The sequence below is a fragment of the Mytilus trossulus genome, chromosome 11, assembly GCF_036588685.1.
Source record: "Mytilus trossulus isolate FHL-02 chromosome 11, PNRI_Mtr1.1.1.hap1, whole genome shotgun sequence".
NCBI classification, from domain to species: Eukaryota; Metazoa; Mollusca; class Bivalvia; order Mytilida; family Mytilidae; genus Mytilus; species Mytilus trossulus.
In genome coordinates this window covers 62399946-62421756 of record NC_086383.1, presented here as the reverse complement: position 1 = coordinate 62421756, position 21811 = coordinate 62399946, and the positions used below count along the sequence as shown (strand labels likewise).

Below are 21811 nucleotides of genomic sequence, written 5' to 3'. Positions count from 1 at the left end.
TGATGCATAATGTACTTACTGTCGGTTCACACATACATGTATTATAGTTTTATTTCACCATGATAATACCACTGTCACTCTAATCTATTGTCAGTTTATTCATAGATGTAGTCTTAATAGATTAATACTGTATGCCATAAGCATCCAATGTAAATGTGTGTGTGCTAATAAAAAGTGTTTATTGTCTATTGTCTGCTATTTTTTTTTACTAGTTTATGTGTTTTAAAATCTAGATTGTGATGTTTAAACGTCAAAGTTAATAAAGTGTCTGATAAAATATAAATATATTGGGGTTGCTGGTGACATACCGTTTTGCTTAACATATGCATGGTATTTAACTCAACCAGATCGCAATAAAAACTTCCGGTTTAGTTTCCCAGCTGGGTGTGATGATTCAAAGATTCTTGATTATGACACCCACGTCTATAAATATAAACTGACACCCCAAAGTGAAAGGAAAAATGGCAACCCCAGAAATAAAGAAGAAAGCGTAAGTTTTTCTTATTACACAATAATTCACCATAGTCAAAATAAAAGACAACTAAAAACAACAATTTACATGAAATTGAGGTCGCATCAACTTCAGTCTGATAAGATCAGATAATTCTATGAAAGGCTTGACAATTACAATACTAAGAATAATAAAGATTTCATATCTGCAAACGAATAACATGCTGAATCTATATTCGTAACTATATAGTGATGAAGGATATAACTGTATTCATGGTATTCATCATGTTGTAAATAAGTTAATAGTTGCATGTGTGGTGATCTTTATATGTCACTGGCTGTGAAACTAACAGTAACAACAACTGTAGCAGCAGAGATTCTACATGTACATACAAAATCATATTTATCTCCCTGGGGACTCGAACCTGAGATCTCTGTGTTACAAGGCAACTCATACTGTCAGACTACGCTATTTAGCATATAAAAAAGGGCTGCCTTAGCTCGACTGCTTACGACTGACTAAGTCATGTATCTACCACATTTAGAAAATAAAAGTGTCAATGTAATCCACTCTCAATTACAAGAACCTTATTGCTAACTTGAACACTTATTACTGATATACTATCATGACTATTATATGTAGCTTGGGTTGGAATTTAATACATTACAATGATTGAGAAGCTTTTATATTTCCTTACAACATGTACAAACAGAATGTGATCAAAACACTCAGCTGATTTAACAGAGTTATCTCCCTGTATACAATGTGTTATATACCACCTTTACATGCTTTAAAAACCCAAATGTCTTATAAATAATTGCTATTTCAATATTTGAATTGCAGAGACCTTAAGGTTATCATCCTTGGAGAATACAGTGTTGGAAAGACCTGTTTTGTTAACCGTTATATAGAAGGGAAGTTTGGTAAAACAGAAGCGGTATGTTTAAAGGTCGTTTTTATTGTATCAAAGAAGAAAATGCAACTTGAGCATGTGTATGTTGTGATGGCTACTGAATACTGTATATTGGATTGTTATGCCACATCTGTTAAAATTTTCAAATCAAACACATCATTTTGTTGAAAATTATGCATTCATGCAATAGATAAAAATTTTGAATGGAAATGGGGAATGTGTCAAAAAGACAAACCGAACCATAGAGCAGACAACAGCCGAACTTACATTACATGTATGTGTTGTAATACATGTATATATTTTGCAATTAATACATGTATATATTTTGCAATTAAGTATTAGTAATGTTTCAAACTTTCAAATCGATCAGTTTATAGTGTAAACACCTTGTAAGGCAACTTGGTTAATTTTTTACAAAATATATTGTATGAACATTAGGCAACTTGTTTTAATTATTGTATGAGAACAATGTTGGGAAACTTGCTTTATCAGTCAGGGGACTTACATGTACTGAAATAAGTGATTTTTAAATCACTTATTTGAGTAGCAAATTCATGGTTTTGTCACAAATTGGGATTTTGCAGTTTTTTCAAAATTTTAAACACATAGGTCATTTTTAGGTTTAAATAATATCTTTTAATTAGTAAAGTTAAAAAATTTAGCAAGTAGCAAGGTTTATGCCTTTAATGCTATCATTTAGCTGAAAATTTTTTTTAGTTGAAAAAATGCTATAATAATGGCTTTACATAATGAACTGATACTTTCTGGATAAAAATTTCACTGTTTGGGGGTGTTGAAATTAGTTGGGGTAATCTGGTTATTAAAAGAATGACACTTAAAGAAGTGATTTTTGGGAAGGAAATTGAGGTCTGATACTTTTAAAAACAAGTAATTTTTATGTCATTATCTTAGATTCAGTACAAGGTCATCACCTGAAAGGACCTGGTCATCCTAGACAACACAGATGTTGGTTCTGATAAGTTTAGAAACATCATAAGTCCCTGGATCATTAGTATTCTATATTTAAAGCTACAATAAAATTAAATCACTTCTTCTAGTGATTAATTTGTACGACTTAAATAGGTGATTATAAAAGAAAGACAACTCTAACTTCCAACCTTTATGGAAATAATGTTACTTGAATCAGTGATTTAGAAAATAACTTGTTTAAGTAAGTCCCCTGACTGTTTATATTATAGGAAAACCATGTTAGGCAACTTGGGCTCTTTCAATTGTTAGACCATTTATATCTTGATTATGTTAGACAATTAGGTTCTGCATATTGTATGAAATACAACAAAGTATAAACACACCATTGATTTTTAACAGTAATTATATGAAAAAAAGCAGATGTGATATGATTGCCAACAAGACAACTTTCAACCAGAGATCAAAATTACATAATAGTCAACAACTACAGGTTACTGTATAGTCTTCAACAATGAGCAAAACCCATACATGTACCACATTGTAAGCTTAAAACCTCAAAATAACAAATGTAAAACAATTCAAACGTTCATAACAATAAACGAAAAACAAATATATGATTTACATAAACAAAAGACAAATTGTCACTGAATTACAGACTCCTTACCTGAACCCTAGGTTAACTTGGTTTAGAAGTAAAAAAACTGTACCTCCTTTTGTTGATTTATGTTTATGATACATGCTATACATGGTTTACTTTTTAAATTGTTATTTGGATGGAGAGTTGTCTCATTGGCACTCACACCACATCTTCCTATATCTATATGATCAAAGTTCTTGATTTGTAATTTTCAAATTATTAGTGACTTTTCTAATTTTATGTCATGTCTTGCCTTTTTAGACCATTGGAGCAGCTTTCTTTTTAAAACAATGGGGACCATATAATGTTGCTGTTTGGGTAAGTCTAATTTCTATTTAAGACAAGAAATTTTAATCTTTTTTATATGAAAATATACATACATGTACCCTAACAGCATGAACAAACTTCTTGGACATGATGAAGCTGGATTTTCTCTATCTTGATAATTATGTTAAATATCCAATGCTGACTCAAAACTATCAGAGTAGAGGGGGGTCTGAGGGGTCCTGATTGGGGCTTAAAAACATAAAATCCAGAGGTCCCAAATGTAAAGAAATTTAAATCTTACATCCAGAAATTCGAAAAAGAATTCCTAGATCACAAAAGGATCAATTTCAGTGCTTAAAAACACCGGATCTTGGAGTCCTGATAAAGGTCTGACCCTCCTCAGAGTAGGCTTAAATTATAAACAGATTGAAATGTGAATCTCTGTTGCTTGATGAAATAATAGATTAGAGCCTAGATTGTTTTTTTTTATTTTTCTACAAAAAATGTATATATTTTACCTAGTAAGTAACACTGTTTAGACAATGCATTTGAAAATAAGGAGATGTGGTATAAATGCTAATGCGAGAGCTATCAACCAAAATTTGAATGAAGTAAATATAAGCAATTATAGGCAACTGTACAGCCTTCAACAACGTCATACTGTAAAGTCTGCTATAAAAGGTGGCTACATAAGAAATATGAAACAATTCAATTAACATGATTAATTACTGCCTGTATTAATCATAATCATATGATATCTTTCGATTTCAAGATGAATTAAAAAATAAACAGCTAAATTTTGCTCACATGAATTTTACGTGAATCTCATTTAACATTAATTTCAAGTGAATTACACGTTCAATTGTCATGTGAAATTATTTCACTTGTATTTCACCTAAAACATCTCACGTACAACATTTCACGTTAAAAAATATAAATGCTGTCTTAAGTTAAAAGAATATAACCAAAAATCAAAAGTTTTGTCAACCTCTATTGCCTTGTATTATATGTTTCATATATATTCCATGGAAATCTTTATTTTATTTAAATAATTCTATTTTCATGTGAAATTCACGCTGAATTCATGTGAAAGTTTTCATATGTTTTATTCACGTTAAATTCATTTGACCTAAATTGCCACATAGTTTTCATAGTTTTACCCTTGTTTTGTAGGACACTGCTGGAGATGAGAGATTCTCTGGGCTATCATCATTTTATTGTAGAAATGCTGGGGCAGCTATCCTGGCATTTGACTTATGTATTGAAAACACCTTTGAAACTCTAAAGTGAGTATCTATACAAATACATGTACAAAGTCTTAAAATCATAATGAGTAAATTTTCGTGTTGTTTTGTCAAATAATATTTGAGACATATATGCATAAAATAACTTATTTATTTATTTTGCATGAATATGATCTTTAATCATTTATGCAAATACTTTTATACAACAATTTCTGCCTTTTCTCTGCCCTAACAATCTTTTTTCACCTATCAGATTTTAGAAACTTAATCATGTATTGCTTACACTACTTATATATATAGTGACAAAGCAGTCAAACCTGAAAGCATTTTTAAAAACAATGATCTATACCTGTGGTGTGATAAGGTACATTTCTATAACAGGGTACTTACTGTAAACCAACTTATTTTCCCTGATACTTTATTAAGAGTTTGATCCTTTCTTGTCTATTTCCCGTCTATTTAGTTTCGTGTTTTCCAATTTACTTGGTGTAGTTAAATGAGGAAAGATCAGAGTTTGGCATATTCGCAACAATTTATTTTTGTGATATTTTTCTACTCACGGAAATCGTGAAAACAAAATCAATCTTGAAAAATAAGTTGGTTTACAGTATTTGATTAGAAATTTGGTAGTTAGCCTTCTTCATATCATTTTTAGGACAAAAAAAGTAACCCTGTGAAAGGGAAAACTGTCAATCGAAAAAGATGGCCTTAATTTTTTTCTTTATTAAATAAAAAATTTAATGAAATATAGGTTTTGTTCAGTGTTCATGGTGTCATTCTTTCATGGCAAATATTGATTTAAAAAAAATGATTCCTCTAGAAAATATCAATGTTTTGGTAACCTCGGGTAAACATTTAAACAGCAAACAAGGTAATTTTTTTTTTCATTTAATTGTTAAAATGACACACAGAAATTGATTAGGAATACTGTGGATTCTTTAGCATTCATTGGATACCTATTTTCGTGGATTCTTTTGGTACAATACAATACAATATTTTTTTTTTTTTTCCAAAATAAAGGGCCCGTTAAGAGCATAACATTAATTATACCCCACGCAACGAGTTGCGGAGGGTATAATGTTTTTGACCCGTCTGTCCGTCAGTCCTGTTTCTTGTCATCGCAACTCCTCTCAAACCACACAACAGAATTTCACCAAATCTTTTCAGATAATAAGGACATACTCTGTAGTTGTGCATATCGACGGGAAATTGCAATTCAATTTTTTTTCTAGGAGTTGCGCCCCTTTGAACTTATTTACTTTTATGTACTACTGCAACAGTCTGTCATCGCAACTCCTCTCAAACCACACAACAGAATTTCATGAAACTTTTTCAGATAATAAGGACATACTATGTAGTTGTGCATATCGACGTGAAATTTCGATTCAAATTTTTTTCTAGGAGTTACGCCCCTTTGAACTTATTTGCTTCAATGTACTTCTGCAACAGTTTGTCATCTCAACTTCTCTGAAACCACACAACAGAATGAAATTTTGTATATAAGGACATACTATTTAGATGTGCATATTGGCAGGAAATTAATTTTTCTTATACAATTTTTTTTTCTTACACTTATTTAATTTCTCTAATGACAATGTGGGGATGTGGGGTATGAGAGCGTGCTCACTAAGGTTCTTTATTACAACATGATTTAAACATTACAGAGTGATTAAAGAAACATAAAATAATAATTCAAATGCATGAAGAAAGGATCAGTGGTCAAGGGGAGATAATTTTGATATCTTTTAGAGTATTTCAGTTAACTAATTTTCTGATTTTTTAAGTTGCAGGCCTTTATCGAGGTATGAACATAAAATAGATAAAAATCTACTATCTTCATTAATCATGATCCATGAAAAAAGATCTTTTCTGTTTAAATTATCTAAACTGGGGTACAGATAAACCACAAAATTTAATGTTCAACCAAATGACAATTTTTCTAAAAGCTTGTATGCAGACCCGAACAGAACACGAAATTAAATATCCACGAACATACAACTCTTTTATCCATGAAAATTGGTACCCACGAAAAAAAACGAATCCACAGTACTCGGGCAACATTTTTTTTATTTTTTATTTTTTTCAGATCCAGATTTGTGCCCCTTGTTGATCAAGCAACAGAAGATAATTGTTTGAAAGTTATCGTAGGAACTAAATTAGACTTACTAGAACCTAGTAAACGTAAGGTAACAGTTGACGAAGCCAGACAATATGCAAGGGAGATAAATCCTAATATTGAGTACGCCAAATTAAAACACGATCCATATTTCGAAACCTCTAGTCTTAAAGGAATAAATGTGGACGAGGTGTTTGAATATATTTTTGGACATTGCCTGCCATTGTCAGATGTAGAACGTATAAAAATGAAAAATAAAAATCGTGGGACGGTAGACTTGGGGGAAAGTACAGCAATGACACCAGAGAAAAAAGGAAGATGTTGTTGATATTTATATATTTTGTCTGTGTTATGCATTTATTATGTAAAGTAAAGATATTGTGGATTAGTTATTTTTAGTTGGATACCAATTTGGTGGATTTGATGGGTACAAGTGTCAGAACCAAGAATGTAAATTTTATTTATGGCTTAACAGCCTCTGGCAAACAATTAAGTATTCACTATTCCTTTAACATTTAAGATATCCTTAATCAAGGATATAATTGGTACTTAAGAAAATACAAGAATCCACAATATATCGTTATCTGTATTAAGGACCAAAAAGTCACAGGGTTCTCTCAGTATTTTCATTTAACACAATGTATTTAAAATAGCACTTTTTTCTATAAATTTATATCACCCCATTTATAGTAAAGTTCATTGTTCAATAAAATGTGCCTTTCAAGTTTTTTGGAAAGGGTCAAAGTGGATATTTTATGAAAGTTTTATGAAAATTAAATGGGTTCAATTAATTTTGGTCAAGGTGTTTGGTACCACTTTAAGAAAATGTTTTAAATGTTAAAATGTGTACAAACAATGTATATTTTATCCTTATTCAGAAGTATACCTGGTTTATTTATGTCAACATTTATGTACACCTTAAAAAAAGGTTTTAAATGTAAACATTTGTACAATACAATTTATATTTCATCCTAATTCAGAAGTATACCTGGTCTATTTATCACATATTTATGTCAACATGTATGTACACCTTTAAAAAAGGTTTTAACTGTAAACATTTGTACAATACAATTTATATTTCATCCTTATTCAGGAGTATGCCTGGTTTATTCACTGTACAAAAGCATCATTTCAAATATCAGGTAGTTAAAATTTAAATCATCTTTTACTTCTAAACTTTACCTTTTTTGGGGAAAGGTTAAAACTGCCTCTTCGTGTAGCGATTTCATTATTTTCTAGACTTGTGATTAAAACACAGATACATTGTAATCATGGTAATGGCATATTTCTGGTAGAAGACCATATGTTGACTGTTAAGATTTTACATTCCTGATTTTAAAATTCTTGATATCAATGGTATTGCTGGGAGATACCTGTACTATAACAAACATGTGACCTATAATGGGATATTGTTATGTTTATAAATTTACTGTTTACAAATTTTTGAATTTTTTGAAATACTAAGGCTGTTCAACCTCAGGCATAGATTACCTTAACTGTTTTTGGCAACACTTTTAGGAATTTTGGTCCTCAATGCTTTTCAACTTCGTACTTTATTTGGCCTTTTTAACTTTTTTGGATTCGAGCGTCACTGATGAGTCTTTTGTAAACGAAATGCACATCTGGCGTATACTGAATTTAGTCCTGGTATCTATGATGAGTTTATTTACTTTAACAAATTATGACGTGAATGGAGAGTTGTGTCATCTGCACTGATACCACCTCTTCTTATAATAAGAATTGAATATTATTTTTTAAATTTACATTGTCATTGGATTACTTTGTGTGGTAATCACTCATTTTGAACATTTTTTGTCACATTTAATTCTTTTATTCCAATTGTCATAGACTAAATTTTGTTAGTCTATTATATTTTTATTTGTTATCAGTGTTATGGTGCATAGTAGCTTATGGATGGTTTTCTATCCAATATTGCATATTTTGATTTTTTCTTATTTTACTGATAGACTTATTTGTTTAGATGCAGTCAAGGGTAAACTAATTTTAGACTACAAATAACTTTGACATGTTTGATAAACCTTTTTTGAGTGTCATGTGACCTTTATGACCGTGAAAGATCAAGAAATACTGTAAACTCATTAATTTTTGCAATATTGAGAAAAATCCTGTTTTATTCATATCCAAAAATTTCAAATGCCTGTTCAAGTTATTGCAATAATAACCCTTTCACATTTTTTTGCAATAATAAAAATATTTCAATATTTTTCTGAATTTACATTAATATGCGGGGGAGTTGTTTTTTTTTTTTTACATATTTCCTTATTTTGCTGATAAATGTCAAGATAACACTTTACCTTATAACATAAGGTGAAGGTTAGACACAATGTTTGCCTATAGATACCATACCTGTAGCCAGGGGGGTTCAGGGAGTTCGGACACACACCCTTGAAAACAAATAAGCACTGTTAAAGTCAATGTTCTGTTCGAATTGTGACTGTTAAAGTCAAGTTTGTGAGTCCAACGAACCCCCCTTTAGAAAATCGTACAACTCTAAGGTAAATTAAAATTGGAAATTCCCTGTCGGAATGGCAAAATCAAAAGCTCAAACATATCTATCCACTGAAAATCAACTGAAAATCAACTGTCACGTTTGTGACTTAGTACAGGCATTTCCATATATATAAGATCGTGGATAAAAACTGGTTGTATATCAAGCTTAATCTAACACTTGTATGACAGTCCAATAAAATGCGGAACAAAAAACAGATATAAAATAGTTATAAATGTAAAATAGCAGTACAGAGTAAAATCACAAAGTTACTGAACTCTGAAAAAAAATTCAAAGCAGTAGTCCTTAATCAAATGGCAAAGTCAAAAGCTCAAACACATTGAACGAATAATCAATGTAGGACTTAACATTATGTTATCATCTTAATCACTATACAAACAAACAAATATTTCAACAAAGACCTTAATGCCTTTATTGTTTGCACATTTTTGGGATACGATTGCTGTCAAGCAATCTGTAGACTTTTACCATTGACCCTATGACACACTCCCTCACGTCACTCGTTTTATTCTAAACATTCGGCAACATCTCAGATTCTTATGATTGTCTTGCGTTAAAAGGTAAAAACAAGCAAAACAATTGAACATAAACAACTTTCCTGTAATGTTTTACTCATAATCTTCATGTATGATATTTTCCTTGACTTATATACGTGTTTTTAACAATACGGAAAATCAGAATTATACAGTATTTATATTTAGTGTTTTTATAAATTTAGAAACACGTCAGAGGGAATTCCCAAATTTTGATAACTTGCGAGAGTTCTCTGAAAGCCGATCGATAATTCTATTTCTGTCACAAGAACTGAAGTGGAGTATTTCTATATTTTACCGTTATGAAACTGATATTTGATACTGTACTCTCATAAAGAAATGGAGAACCATTCATCATATCATTTAATAAACGTTCTTGTTCCAAATCGCAAGTCGCGGTTTGTTTATGTATTAATGTCCATGCGTGGTCTCACTAATTAGAGACAAAAAGAATTGTAGAGACAAAAAGCGTCAAGAAGCGACAAGAAAAATAATATTAGCAACAAGAAACTATTAAGCGACAAGAAAACATTTGTTTATTTATATTACTTATTCGAAATAAATATTCAAAAAATATTCAAAAGAAAACAATTTCAACGACAGGAAAGTTAATTTTGATAGGGGGGGGGGGGGGGGAATGAAACTTGTAAATCTAATTCAGTTGCTACATTTATTTACATGCTATTTTATAAGATATCACAGGAAGTATATTTTGTCTTTTTATTTGTTTTTAAACCATTTTTGTACAATATATAATTAACTTGCAAAATGCATTATTTGTGCATAATTGTCCAGAAAATTCATACACAAATTGTGAAATACAAATTAAGAACTGAAATCAAACAAGAGGAAAACATAATTAAAATGTGAATATTTTTCATCATTTTATTTAGTGTATTGTCTCATTTAACGATATTTATCATGTTTATGCATATAGATTGAAGATTAAAGGAAACTGATGACAATCTTGAGTTTTCAACAGGTGTTCACTATTCGGTACAATAATTTTATATTCTGGTGCGTGTAATTGATGAAGGTGTTAATGGATGTTATTGTTGCAATAAAACAAAGGACACGCACCTAGTTAATCTCATTTGTTGCTCTTAATTGTGTATTACCTTAGAGTGAAGCCACAGCTAATGTTGGTCATATCAGGAAAAATTAATTGTACAGTTAGGAAGGAAATAATATTTCATGTTTTTGTTTTATTAAATCCTTCAAAAGGAAGGTGACAAATCTTTGTTTTTATTTTAGCGTTTACATTTCCTTTGCTCTACACATGTTTAATTTCTGCATCTATCAATATGATAATAAAAAGTACACAATCTCTTCATCGAATTTTTTTTTATTTCTTCATCTTTCAATATAACAAAATGTATTCTTGTCGCTAAATAGCGTCTTGTTGCTTTTTGTCACTTATTATTTTTCTTCTTGTCGCTTCTTGACGCTTTTTGTCGCTAATTAGTGAGACCCCACATGCGTGTAGTTTTCCTGATTTCAAGGGGTATCAGATTGAGTGATTCCCCGCTTCATTGATTAATTTGAAACTCATGGGATTCTTTCTATGTCTGTCTGCATATGGACGGCTATTGTTGTTGCATAATTTTAAATCACATGCATAATTTAAATTAAAATAAATGTTTCATCGTAAAAATTACCTATAACACCCCTTCAGCAGAAATGGAATCTTCCATGTTATCGTTTCGAGTTGTCTCCCTTTTCGAAGTATTCGTCAAGAAGAATTAACTCGTTAATGCCGGTAAACGTCGTATTATATTAAGAACGATCTCAATGTAAACAGAGAAGTGTGTACGGAAAGGAGTCATGCCCTCTGACCCAAAGGAACTTCAATAATTAAAGAGTAAGAAATGGGGTTCCTCCTAAACTGGTCCGCCGTTCTATATATAGCTTCGCACCGAAGGTCAGTGTAGCGATAAGTGAACACAATATGATAGGGGTCCAGTTTAGGGTTTCTCCTAGAATTACGGTGATATGATACGGAAGCAAGTTAACTCGTACCACGGCATTGGAACCAAAAAAGTTAACTTGTACTACTGGGAAGTCGTAACATTCAGAAAAATATATGTAACACTCAGAAACGTGTCCTCCCCCCCCCCCCCCCCCCCCCCAAACGTGTCCGATTCCCCCAAACATGTCTAGTTGAAAACAGCGCCAAAGCGTGTCATTGGTATAAACGCCCAAACGTGTCTATTTCGCAACTAACCCCCAAACGTGTCCAATCCCCAAAACGTGTTCATGCATATTAAGTGTTATGTTGTTAATGTTTGTGTCATTTTGGTCTTTTGTGGATAGTTGTCTCATTGGCAATCATACCACATCTTCTTTTTTATATTATTTGGTTATTGCTTTTTCATTAACGTATACTAATGACACTAATCTTACCATTTTATTAAAAATATAAATAAGACACGTGAGTACTTTTTTCATATCGGCAGAATTAAACTGGGTTTAAGTGGGGGCGTCATTTCGGCTATATTGCATGTAAATTGTAGGCAAATATGTTTAGTTAAACTGTACACATAACTGTTTCTTTCTCTGTGCATTAAAACGTTATTGTTCTATATAATTATGCAACTGAACAATTCGCAATCAACAGTCTAAAGTTAATGTTTTCAGTGGAACTGAAAAATCAATTAAGACTTGTATGTTTTCTCTAAATGTGCATGAAATACTTGCAACTGGACAATACTAAACCAATAGTCTAAAGTTTATCTTTACAATAGAACAGTAAAAACATTAAAACATGTATGTTCAAATGTAAAAAAAAAATAAAAACAGGTAAATTGAACTGCAAAAACATTAAAACTTAAATGCATGAAATATTTGGCACTGGACGTCTCTTTATTGTGTGTCTTTAGTGATGCTGGAAACCTAAAAATTATTAAAAAAAAAAACCCGGATAACCAGTTAATGATTTGATGAGCTTTTGACTCACAAACTATTGGCAAAAGTAGGGGGAATGCTGTTAAAAACCGGCCATGCAATATTCGGATAAATATAAAAGGTATCATTGGAGTTAATAAGTACAAAGTTAACGATTAATTTAACTCCAGAATTATGTGCATTTTCCCTCTAAATGAATATGAAATACTTGCAACTGGACAATAAGCAATTTCAGTCAAAGTTAATTAATAATAACAGATTAATTTTTCAATTATTATAATCATTAAAAACCTACATTGTACTAACTAAATCTGATAAACGTTATCAGCGATTTTATTTAGGAGATACATGTACAGTATTAGCACTAAAAGACGTGTGACGTTTTGGCGTTACATATTGGACACGTTTTGGCGAATAACAATTACCGGACACGTTTGGGGGTTATGAAATCGGACACGTTTGGGGAATATTGTACATTTCGGACACGTTTAGGGAGAAAAGACACGTTTAGGGGAATCGGACACGTTTGGGGGGAAGGACACGTTTGGGAGTGTTACATATATATAAAAAATATGATGTTTTATGGGTTTCTGTTTGTAAACTTAATAGAAATAAAGTTGAATTACTTGAATTTTACACAGGAGTTAAATGAAAACTTAGACAAAAATAAAGAATGTTTTAAAGCATTAATGTTTTAACTGATCTTTCAAACTAGAACATAGGCGGATCCAGCCCCCCCTTTTTTTGTGGAAAAAATTTGGTTGATAATAAAGGGAATCATTGAAGCATGACTGGAGCGGGCCCCCTCTTAGGTCAGTCAGCGGGCTCCCCCTTAGGAAAAGTTCTGGATGCGCCACTGTAGAACTTAATCCAGAGGAAAGTTAAAACATTGCTTTAACTGTACCTTATTAAAATTGAACATGTTGAATATGTATATATCCAATTTAAGTTAATTAAAGCTGTAATCCATGACCACAAATTGAATGCTATGTTTACAATTATTGGAAGCCATGTGCTTTTTTTGCGGGGAAAATGCGGACCCCCTTAACAGGAATCAGTTAAATTTCATTGTTACATTTATTTATAGACAGTAAAAATAATTTTGGCAATCATTTTGACTAACTGCTAAGATTTTATTATTCATGAAAAATTTTCTTCGGGTGAAACTGTATATACCTTAATTATCTACATCTGCCACAGTATTTTCTATCCAATATACAAGGAACATAAGCTACAAATTGGTCATTGTACTTTCAAATTATATACATTTTACAGACTTAAGAGGTATTGGGTGAAAGTAATAAAATCAACGGTACCAATTTTGTTGCACCAGATGCGCATTTCGACAAAACATGTCTCTTCAGTGATGCTCGTGGCAAAAATATTTGAAATCCAAAGCTTATATAAAGGATGAAGAGTTATAATCCAAAAAGTCCAAAAAGTATAGTCAAATTCTAGAAACGTATATCATGTATATTCATCATTTAACACCATTTGAATGCATTTAAATAAGTTGGTACGAGTTAGCAATGGTTCAAGTTTTTTTTTTTAATGGTACAAGTTTACAATGGTACAGGATAACTATAATTCGATAAAACACAATAAGTACATGGCTCATACACTTGTAACGGGGATTGGCTATTCTTTAAGTTGAGTGACTATTCAGATTGTTACATTTTGCATGTGCAGTTGAATTAGTTTACAGAATAATACTATCCAGCTGTACCAGGGTTACCGGCCAAAAATGCTTGAGACTCGCGCATGTTCATGCTTTTTTTGCAACAGTATTCTTGGATCTATTTCTTTCCTCTTTGATCTTTTTAATTTTGGCCAAATCTCATGCATTTGTTTAATGAAAATTTGGCAGAACTGCTATACATGTGTCAATGAAAACTATGGCAATCGTATCCCTCAGATCATTCTGCTCTTTGATTTTTGTAAATGATTATCTCGGAAATAACACTTGGGTTAATTATTGCTACATGCTGAGCAAATTAGCAGGTGGTAATCTTTGTATGTTATATTTCTTCCACGGGTTGACACCATTGTTTAATATTTTGAACCGATAGATATTTAGTGCAGTATTGCAAAGCATCTACGGAACGTATAAAAACTCTTCAATCGGGATCGGTGGGATTGTCATTGAAACAGCTATCCGCTGAAGTTCAAAAGTGAAGGGGATGCAAGCAATTATAGGAAACCAAACCATACGGATTTCAAAAATGAGATAGATCCATGCCGCTGAAATATAAAAGATCCCACATGAAAATTATGAAACAAGTCAATTGATAAAACGAATGACCTGATTTATAACAAAACAATTCACGAAAGAAAATATAATGGACATTAACCAACGAATACCTAGCTGTCTTGTTACAAAATGTGTTGGTACCTATGAATGTATCCTGTAATATATGAACAAATTTGATATTTATTTTTGGAAAATGACGCTTACAGCGGCATGTTTCCAATACTATTGACCTGAACTTCCATTACATTTCTCTGCCTACCGCGCTTGGCTTCGTATTTACTTTCCATTACATTCCTCTGCCTACCGCTCTTGGTTTCGTATTTACTATTTTACATACAAACTGGAATCTGCTTGTATTATTATTATTGTATAGTTATAATCAGCCGGGAACCAGTTTACATACTTTATTTTCATTTTGACCTGTTCATATGTTTATTGTTATTAAATGATATGGACCCAATGGTATTTTGAGCTCTCCCTTAGATATATTTTTCATATTTCGCTTTTATCTACGTAATAAACAAATAGATCCGTTTTGACATGGTTCTGGACTTTTCACACAACAATGATCAGCAATCTCTAGACAAAATTATTGAAGCGCATATGGTACACCCCTTGTAAAGTTATTTTGTTGCTAGTAAGTCGGAATTATAAGTTATGGTGTGTGTTATAAGCTGGAATCTAATAATCATGTGGAGTCAACTTGTCGGAATGATGAAGAAATAATTGCATTACGAATGGTCTAGATAGCAATTATAGATACTGACCAAACAATAATGAAGAAGGACACACCCCTTGTGGTCATTACACAATTAAAAACATCCAATGAGAATAGTGATACAGAATCATATTTAAGTATATGAAATACTACAAAATAAAATTATTACCAATGCAAAAAGAAAAGCATGGGAAAACATAGAAGACTTAATAAAACCAAGAAAAAGTATAAAAACATTTAAAAATTCAAAGCCGTTAAAAATAAAATAAAACAACATGAAAAAGAAATCAAGCTTAAAATTGCAAAACAATTTGTGCTGAACCTATCCTCTAAAACATTATCACAACCAGAAACACTAGTTCTTGCTAAAGGACAACCCTTTTTAACAACAAAAACATCCATAAAACAAATAATGAAAGATTTAAAAAAAAAACGGAAAGAAATTTGAGATTCCTTGAAAATCCAAATATACAAAGTGAAATTCACCCTTTCAAGGAGAAATCAAATTTTCGGTGCCGGCATTTACCGACAACCTTATTGAAAAATATATTTTCTATACGAAAATGGAATTATCTTAATCTGCTCCTAAAACTGAATTTAACCTTTCACTACAAGAAAGGAATTAACTGAAGAATCTAAAACACGATGAAACTATCATCATCCATAAAGAAGATAAAACAATGTAACAGTCATTAAAAATCTTTCTGACTACCTAACAGAAGGTAAAAAACAAATGAATGATAACATGGATAGTATACATTATGCACACATCCAAGAGATAAATCTTAAAAACACTCAGAAAAAGGTATATGAAATAATTTACAAAATGAAAGAAGAAAACTGTATTGATGAAATATCATTAAAAATGAACAATATTATATAAAAAACACCTTTTGCAAACTAGTACGGGGCGCCGAATGGGACTCTTGTGGTTTTGTACAAAATTCAATTCTGTCATAACAAAATCATTTTTGTCTTACAAAACTATGTGCTACAGACTTGTTTTGTGAGAACTTCAATTTTGTGATGACAAAATTCATTTGTGTAGACAAAATTCTTTTTTGTCATGACAAAATTCATTTTTGTAGACAAAATTCATATTTGTCATGACAAAAGTCAATTTTGTCTTAAAGGTATGCAAATATAAACATATTTGCATACAAAATTGACTTTTGTTACCTGATATGGAAATTAAATCACAAAAGTCAATTGTGTACGGTAAGATTCAATTTTGTGAGACAAAATTGACTTTTGTGAAACAAAATTAACTTTTGTGAGACAAAATTGACTTTTGTGAGACAAAATTCAATTTTGTCATTTTTGTTGAAACAAAATTAAATTTTGTCATTTTTGTTATGACAAAATTCAATTTTGTCATTTTTGTTGAGACAAAAGTCAATTTTGTTAATTTTGTTGAGACAAAAGTCAATTTTGTAAATTTTGTTGAGACAAAAGTCAATTTTGTTAATTTTGTTGAGACAATAGTCAATTTTGTCATTTTTGTTGAGACAAAAGTCAATTTTGTCAATTTTGTTGAGACAAAAATCAATTTTGTGACGACAAAAATCAATTTTGTGACGACAAAATTCATTTTTGTGATGACAAAATTCAATTTTGTAACAACAAAATTAACTTTTATGAGACAAAATTGACTTTCGTGAGACAAAAATCAATTTTGTTGAGACAAAATTCAATTTTGTTAATTTTGTTGAGACAAAATTCAATTTTGTTAATTTTGTTGAGACAAAATTCAATTTTGTCAATTTTGTTGAGACAAAATTCAATTTTGTTAATTTTGTTGAGACAAAATTCAATTTTGTTAATTTTGTTGAGACAAAATTCAATTTTGTCAATTTTGTTGAGACAAAATTCAATTTTGTTAAATTTGTTGAGACAAAATTCAATTTTGTCAATTTTGTTGAGACAAAAGTCAATTTTGTCAATTTTGTTGAGACAAAAGTCAATTTTGTCAATTTTGTTGAGACAAAAGTCAATTTTGTCAATTTTGTTGAGACAAAAGTCAATTTTGTGTAACAAAAGTCAATTTTGTGTAACAAAAGTCAATTTTGTGTAACAAAAGTCAATTTTGTGTAACAAAAGTCAATTTTGTGTAACAAAAGTCAATTTTGTGTAACAAAAGTCGATTTTGTATGCAAATTAGTTCACAGAAACCAAACTCAACTAATTTAAATACAAAATTGACTTTTGTCGCTCAATTCTCAAATTAGGTAACAAAAGTCAAGTCTGTGTAACAAAAATGAATTTTGTCATGACAAAAGTGACTTTTGTCCGCTGATAGATAATTTTGTATGACAAAATTTCAAATTTGTAGTATGATACAAATTTTGTTAAACTGAACTAATTTTTGTTGAACAAAAGTCACTTTTGTCCGTACAAAATTGAATTTTGAGTACAAAACCACAAGAGTCCCATTCGGCGCCCCGTAACTAGACCGTGAAGTTTTACAAAACATTGAAAACGAGAACAATCAAATAAAAGCTATAAATGTCCCTGGTAGACCAATACTATCACAGGGTAATGGACCATTTGAAAGGTTAGGAAGATACTTGGATTATCTCTAGGTTTCAAAAGAAACAGAAACATTGGTGAATTAGTTAAACGAGCTATAAAATAATTTATCTAAACCTCACAGTTCCTGTACTAAACATTTTACTGTGCGGAACTCATTAATGACCATCATGTAAACAACACATGTAAACTGATATTCTTCTGGGGACAAATTCGTACTCTGAAACGCTTAATTAATTAATTCAACATTGGTTGAAAAGGTGAAGAAAAACAACAACAAAATCAAAAAGTGTAATTATTAAAAACACAGTTCAAAAACTGTTTAAAATATTTAAAAGAAAAAAAAAAAAAATTTTTTTTTTAATGTAAAATAGTAATAAAAAAGAAATTAATTAAAAATCAAAACTAAAAAAATCAAAACAAAAACAATAGGGGTGGTCTCTGATGAAGGTTTTCCTGGAATAAAAACATTTCCGAAATAACCCGAAACATTGCGTACATAGCACAGTATCAATGTAAGGCCAGAGATATGATTCGCACCTAAATGGGTGGATTTGGATCAATTTCTATGAGATTTTGCATTAGGACAGTCTATTTGAAGATGTGTGTGATAAGGTTGATTGCCGTTATAATTTTTTATTTATTTCTAAACACCGGTCAGTGTCATCAAAGGAATTTACAAAGATTGACTTGTGGACTGGTTTAAATTATTGTAAGCGAACCGGTTAGACCCTGCCAAGTCAAGTGAAATAAATCGAGTTATACTATTTGAATATACATTTAAAAGTTTGAATAATTTATTAACAATGCTGTACCGTAATTGCAATTTTGATTATTTCACTTATTTTAGTTTAAACATATTTATTTATAGTGGATTGGGAAACAAGTTTTGCAACTTATATTAATCCCTTTCCACTTTGCGGGTGCGAGTGCTGCCTTGTAGCGGCATTAGCCTGCTCTTTTTCGAAATCTACAAGGGTGTCTTTAACGTGCAAGAGATATGACTCTCTCTTAACACGGGTCAGCCATTTATCGTCCCCTTCCGACGGACTATCATCGTTTCCTCGAGACCATACTCGCAAATGGTGTCAAGGGAGAGCCGAAAATTCAGTTCCTGAAATTTTCATCCCAGACGGGAATCGAACCAGGAACCTATGTGTTAGTAGTCCAATGAACTAACCACTACACCACGACTCTCATTGAAGTTTTATATAGTACAAAGTATAAAATGTTGAAATTCTTGATCAATGTTAGATTGTATGACTCGTTTTAAATTCGGAATTGTAAATAAATTTTGACATAGTGGGACAATGTTGATGTATATCTAAAAAGTTGAAATGTACCAACGAAAATAAATCATTCGTTTTAGCTGAAATATACATATTACTTTTAGGGTTAAATACATTCAACAAAAATTTTTATTTTAATATATTTCATATATTAAAGCTGTAATGATGTTCTTAAAATCCAATGTTTGTATTTCTTATAATGTTTGATAAAAATCAAATATTTTACATAATAATGTATGACTTGTACAATATACTGGGATTGAACATTATCCAACAAGAAAGCTTTAGAGAAATTTTGAATACTGCAACGAAAAACAAATTCGTGATGGCTTCCATACAGTATAATTAAAAGATATGTGCATATCATTTCTCATTAGACTTTTGGTCGGTTACCAATTGGTTTGTATGTAGTTCTCCAACAATTGAGATATGTTTAAAAGTAAGACATCTTTCGCTTATCTGACCCAAAAGAACCAAGTGAGCTTTTCTCATCACTTGTCAGTCCGTCGTCAGTCGTCGTCCGTTGTTAACATGGTTCCCTTTAACAAAATATTCTTTGAAACTACTTAGTAAAAGTTTATCAAACTTGGCCACAACCATCATTAGAATAGTTAGTTTAAAAAGAGTGCACATACTGAAATGTCTCGCTTATTTTACTAATCGTTGATATCATGTTAAAAGTCCTAATTATAAAACTTTATTCCAACTGTCACACAAACTTAACATTAACCAAGAGAACTAAATATTGACCAATGAACCACGAAAATGAGGTAAAGATCAGATGAACCATGCCAGGCAGACATGTACAGCTAACAATTCTTTCCTAAAACAAATAAAGTTGACCTATTGCTTATAGGTTAAGAAAAATAGTCCAAACACACAAAAAACACTGAACAAACTAGGAACCGTGAGGACAAGGTCAAATAAAACCTGCAAAACTGACATATAAATTATAAAATATTTCCATACACCAAATAAAGTTGACCTATTGCATATAGTATTAGAAAACAAGACAAAAACTCAAACATTTAACTTTGGCCACTGTGTGTACCATGAAAATGAGGTCAAGGTAAGATTACACCTGTCAGCTAGACATGTTCACCTTACAGTCCTTCCATACATCGAATATACTAGACCTATTGCTTATCTGAGATATGGACTTGACCACCAAAACTTCATCTTGTACACTGATCCTTGAAATGAGGTCGAGGTCAAGTGAAAACTGTCTGACGGGCATTCGGACCTTGCAAGGTACGCACATATCAAATATAGTTATCCTATGACTTATAATAAGAGAGAATGTAACATTTCAAGAAATCTAACTTTTTTTCAAGTAGTCACTGAACCATGAAAAATGAGGTCAATGACATTGGGCATGTGACTGACGGAAACTTCGTAACATGAGGCATCTAGATAGAAAGTATGAGGCATTCAGGTCTTCCACCTTCTAAAATAAAAGATTTTAAGCAGTTAGTTAACACCGCCGCCGCCGGATCAGTATCCCTATGTCGAGCTTTCTGCGACAAAAGTCGCAGGCTCGACAAAATCTGTGTCCGATGAACCGGTCCACCAAGCAAGATTGCCACCATGGCTGAGCACAGAACATAGGGGTGAATTGTAGATATTTGCTTATATTTCTGAAACCAAACCATTTAGAGCAAATCTGACAAGAGATTATTCAGGTTAATATATCTGCCAAATCGAACAAGTTGACAAACTGTTGCTTGGTTGTGCCCCATAATTTGAAAATTAAAAAAAAATCGCAGTTTTTGGTTGTTATCTGGAATACTCTTATAGATAGAGTATACCATGAACAGCAAATACGTTCAACAAATAAATCAACATGAACAAAATGATCAATTGACACCTTGAGGAGTAATTGACTTTTACAGTCAATTTTTGTAATCTTTTACAAAAACCTTTTCCTCCGAAACTTCTTAGACCATTTAACCAGACTTGGACACAATCATCATTCGGGTATTAAAAATTTGAAAAATGTTTCCTTCCAACCAATATGACCGACATGGCTAAAAATATAACATAGGGGTACAATGCAAGTTTTATCTATTTTTTTAATCGTTTTAAAAAGAGAAGAGCTGAAAGGAACAAGAATGAGCTCTACTAATTGTCCATTTACGTCAAAACTGAAAAATTCATTTCTATAGGAGTAATTGCCCATAAATAACAGGTTTTTTTTTTTGCAATTTCTTCTTCATACTATCATGAATACAATGATTTTCAGAGAGAAACACGTTTTATGCCTAATACATGTTATATCATTTAAATAATGACAGATTAATAATGTACACTTTAAAGTGGCTCGAGGATATAAAAATTTCTGCAAAAGATAAATCTTTTTATAACACTAGCTTAGTTTTTTCTTTATGAAATGGTACAAAAATCATCAAAAGCAATCAGTTTGTGTTGGTCCCAGTAATTTTTGTGTATAACTTTCATAACATTCAATTGAGTCAAACTAAAGTTAGAGAATGGAAACTA

The 21811-nt window shown here is 31.2% G+C and overlaps 1 protein-coding gene across 1 annotated transcript; it reads left to right on the top strand.

Annotated features, from left to right (window-relative positions):
* The first annotated feature begins 344 nt into the window (after nt 1–344).
* On the top strand, nt 345–8797 carry LOC134691391 (ras-related protein Rab-20-like). Its single transcript, XM_063551914.1, has 5 exons — nt 345–490; nt 1295–1388; nt 3193–3249; nt 4372–4484; nt 6529–8797. Exons 1-5 carry the CDS (start codon nt 462–464, stop codon nt 6884–6886), a joined length of 651 nt encoding a protein of 216 aa, XP_063407984.1. The 5' UTR covers nt 345–461; the 3' UTR covers nt 6887–8797.
* Nucleotides 8798–21811: the final 13014 nt, after the last annotated feature.

What these genes read in the sequence shown, in the direction of transcription:
- LOC134691391 (XM_063551914.1), top strand. Translation starts at nt 462, where the DNA reads ATGGCAACCCCAGAAATAAAGAAGAAAGC. An exon ending in CCAGAAATAAAGAAGAAAGC is followed by an intron (nt 491 to 1,294) that starts GTAAGTTTTTCT and finishes TTTGAATTGCAG; the next exon opens with AGACCTTAAGGTTATCATCC. An exon ending in CATATAATGTTGCTGTTTGG is followed by an intron (nt 3,250 to 4,371) that starts GTAAGTCTAATT and finishes CTTGTTTTGTAG; the next exon opens with GACACTGCTGGAGATGAGAG.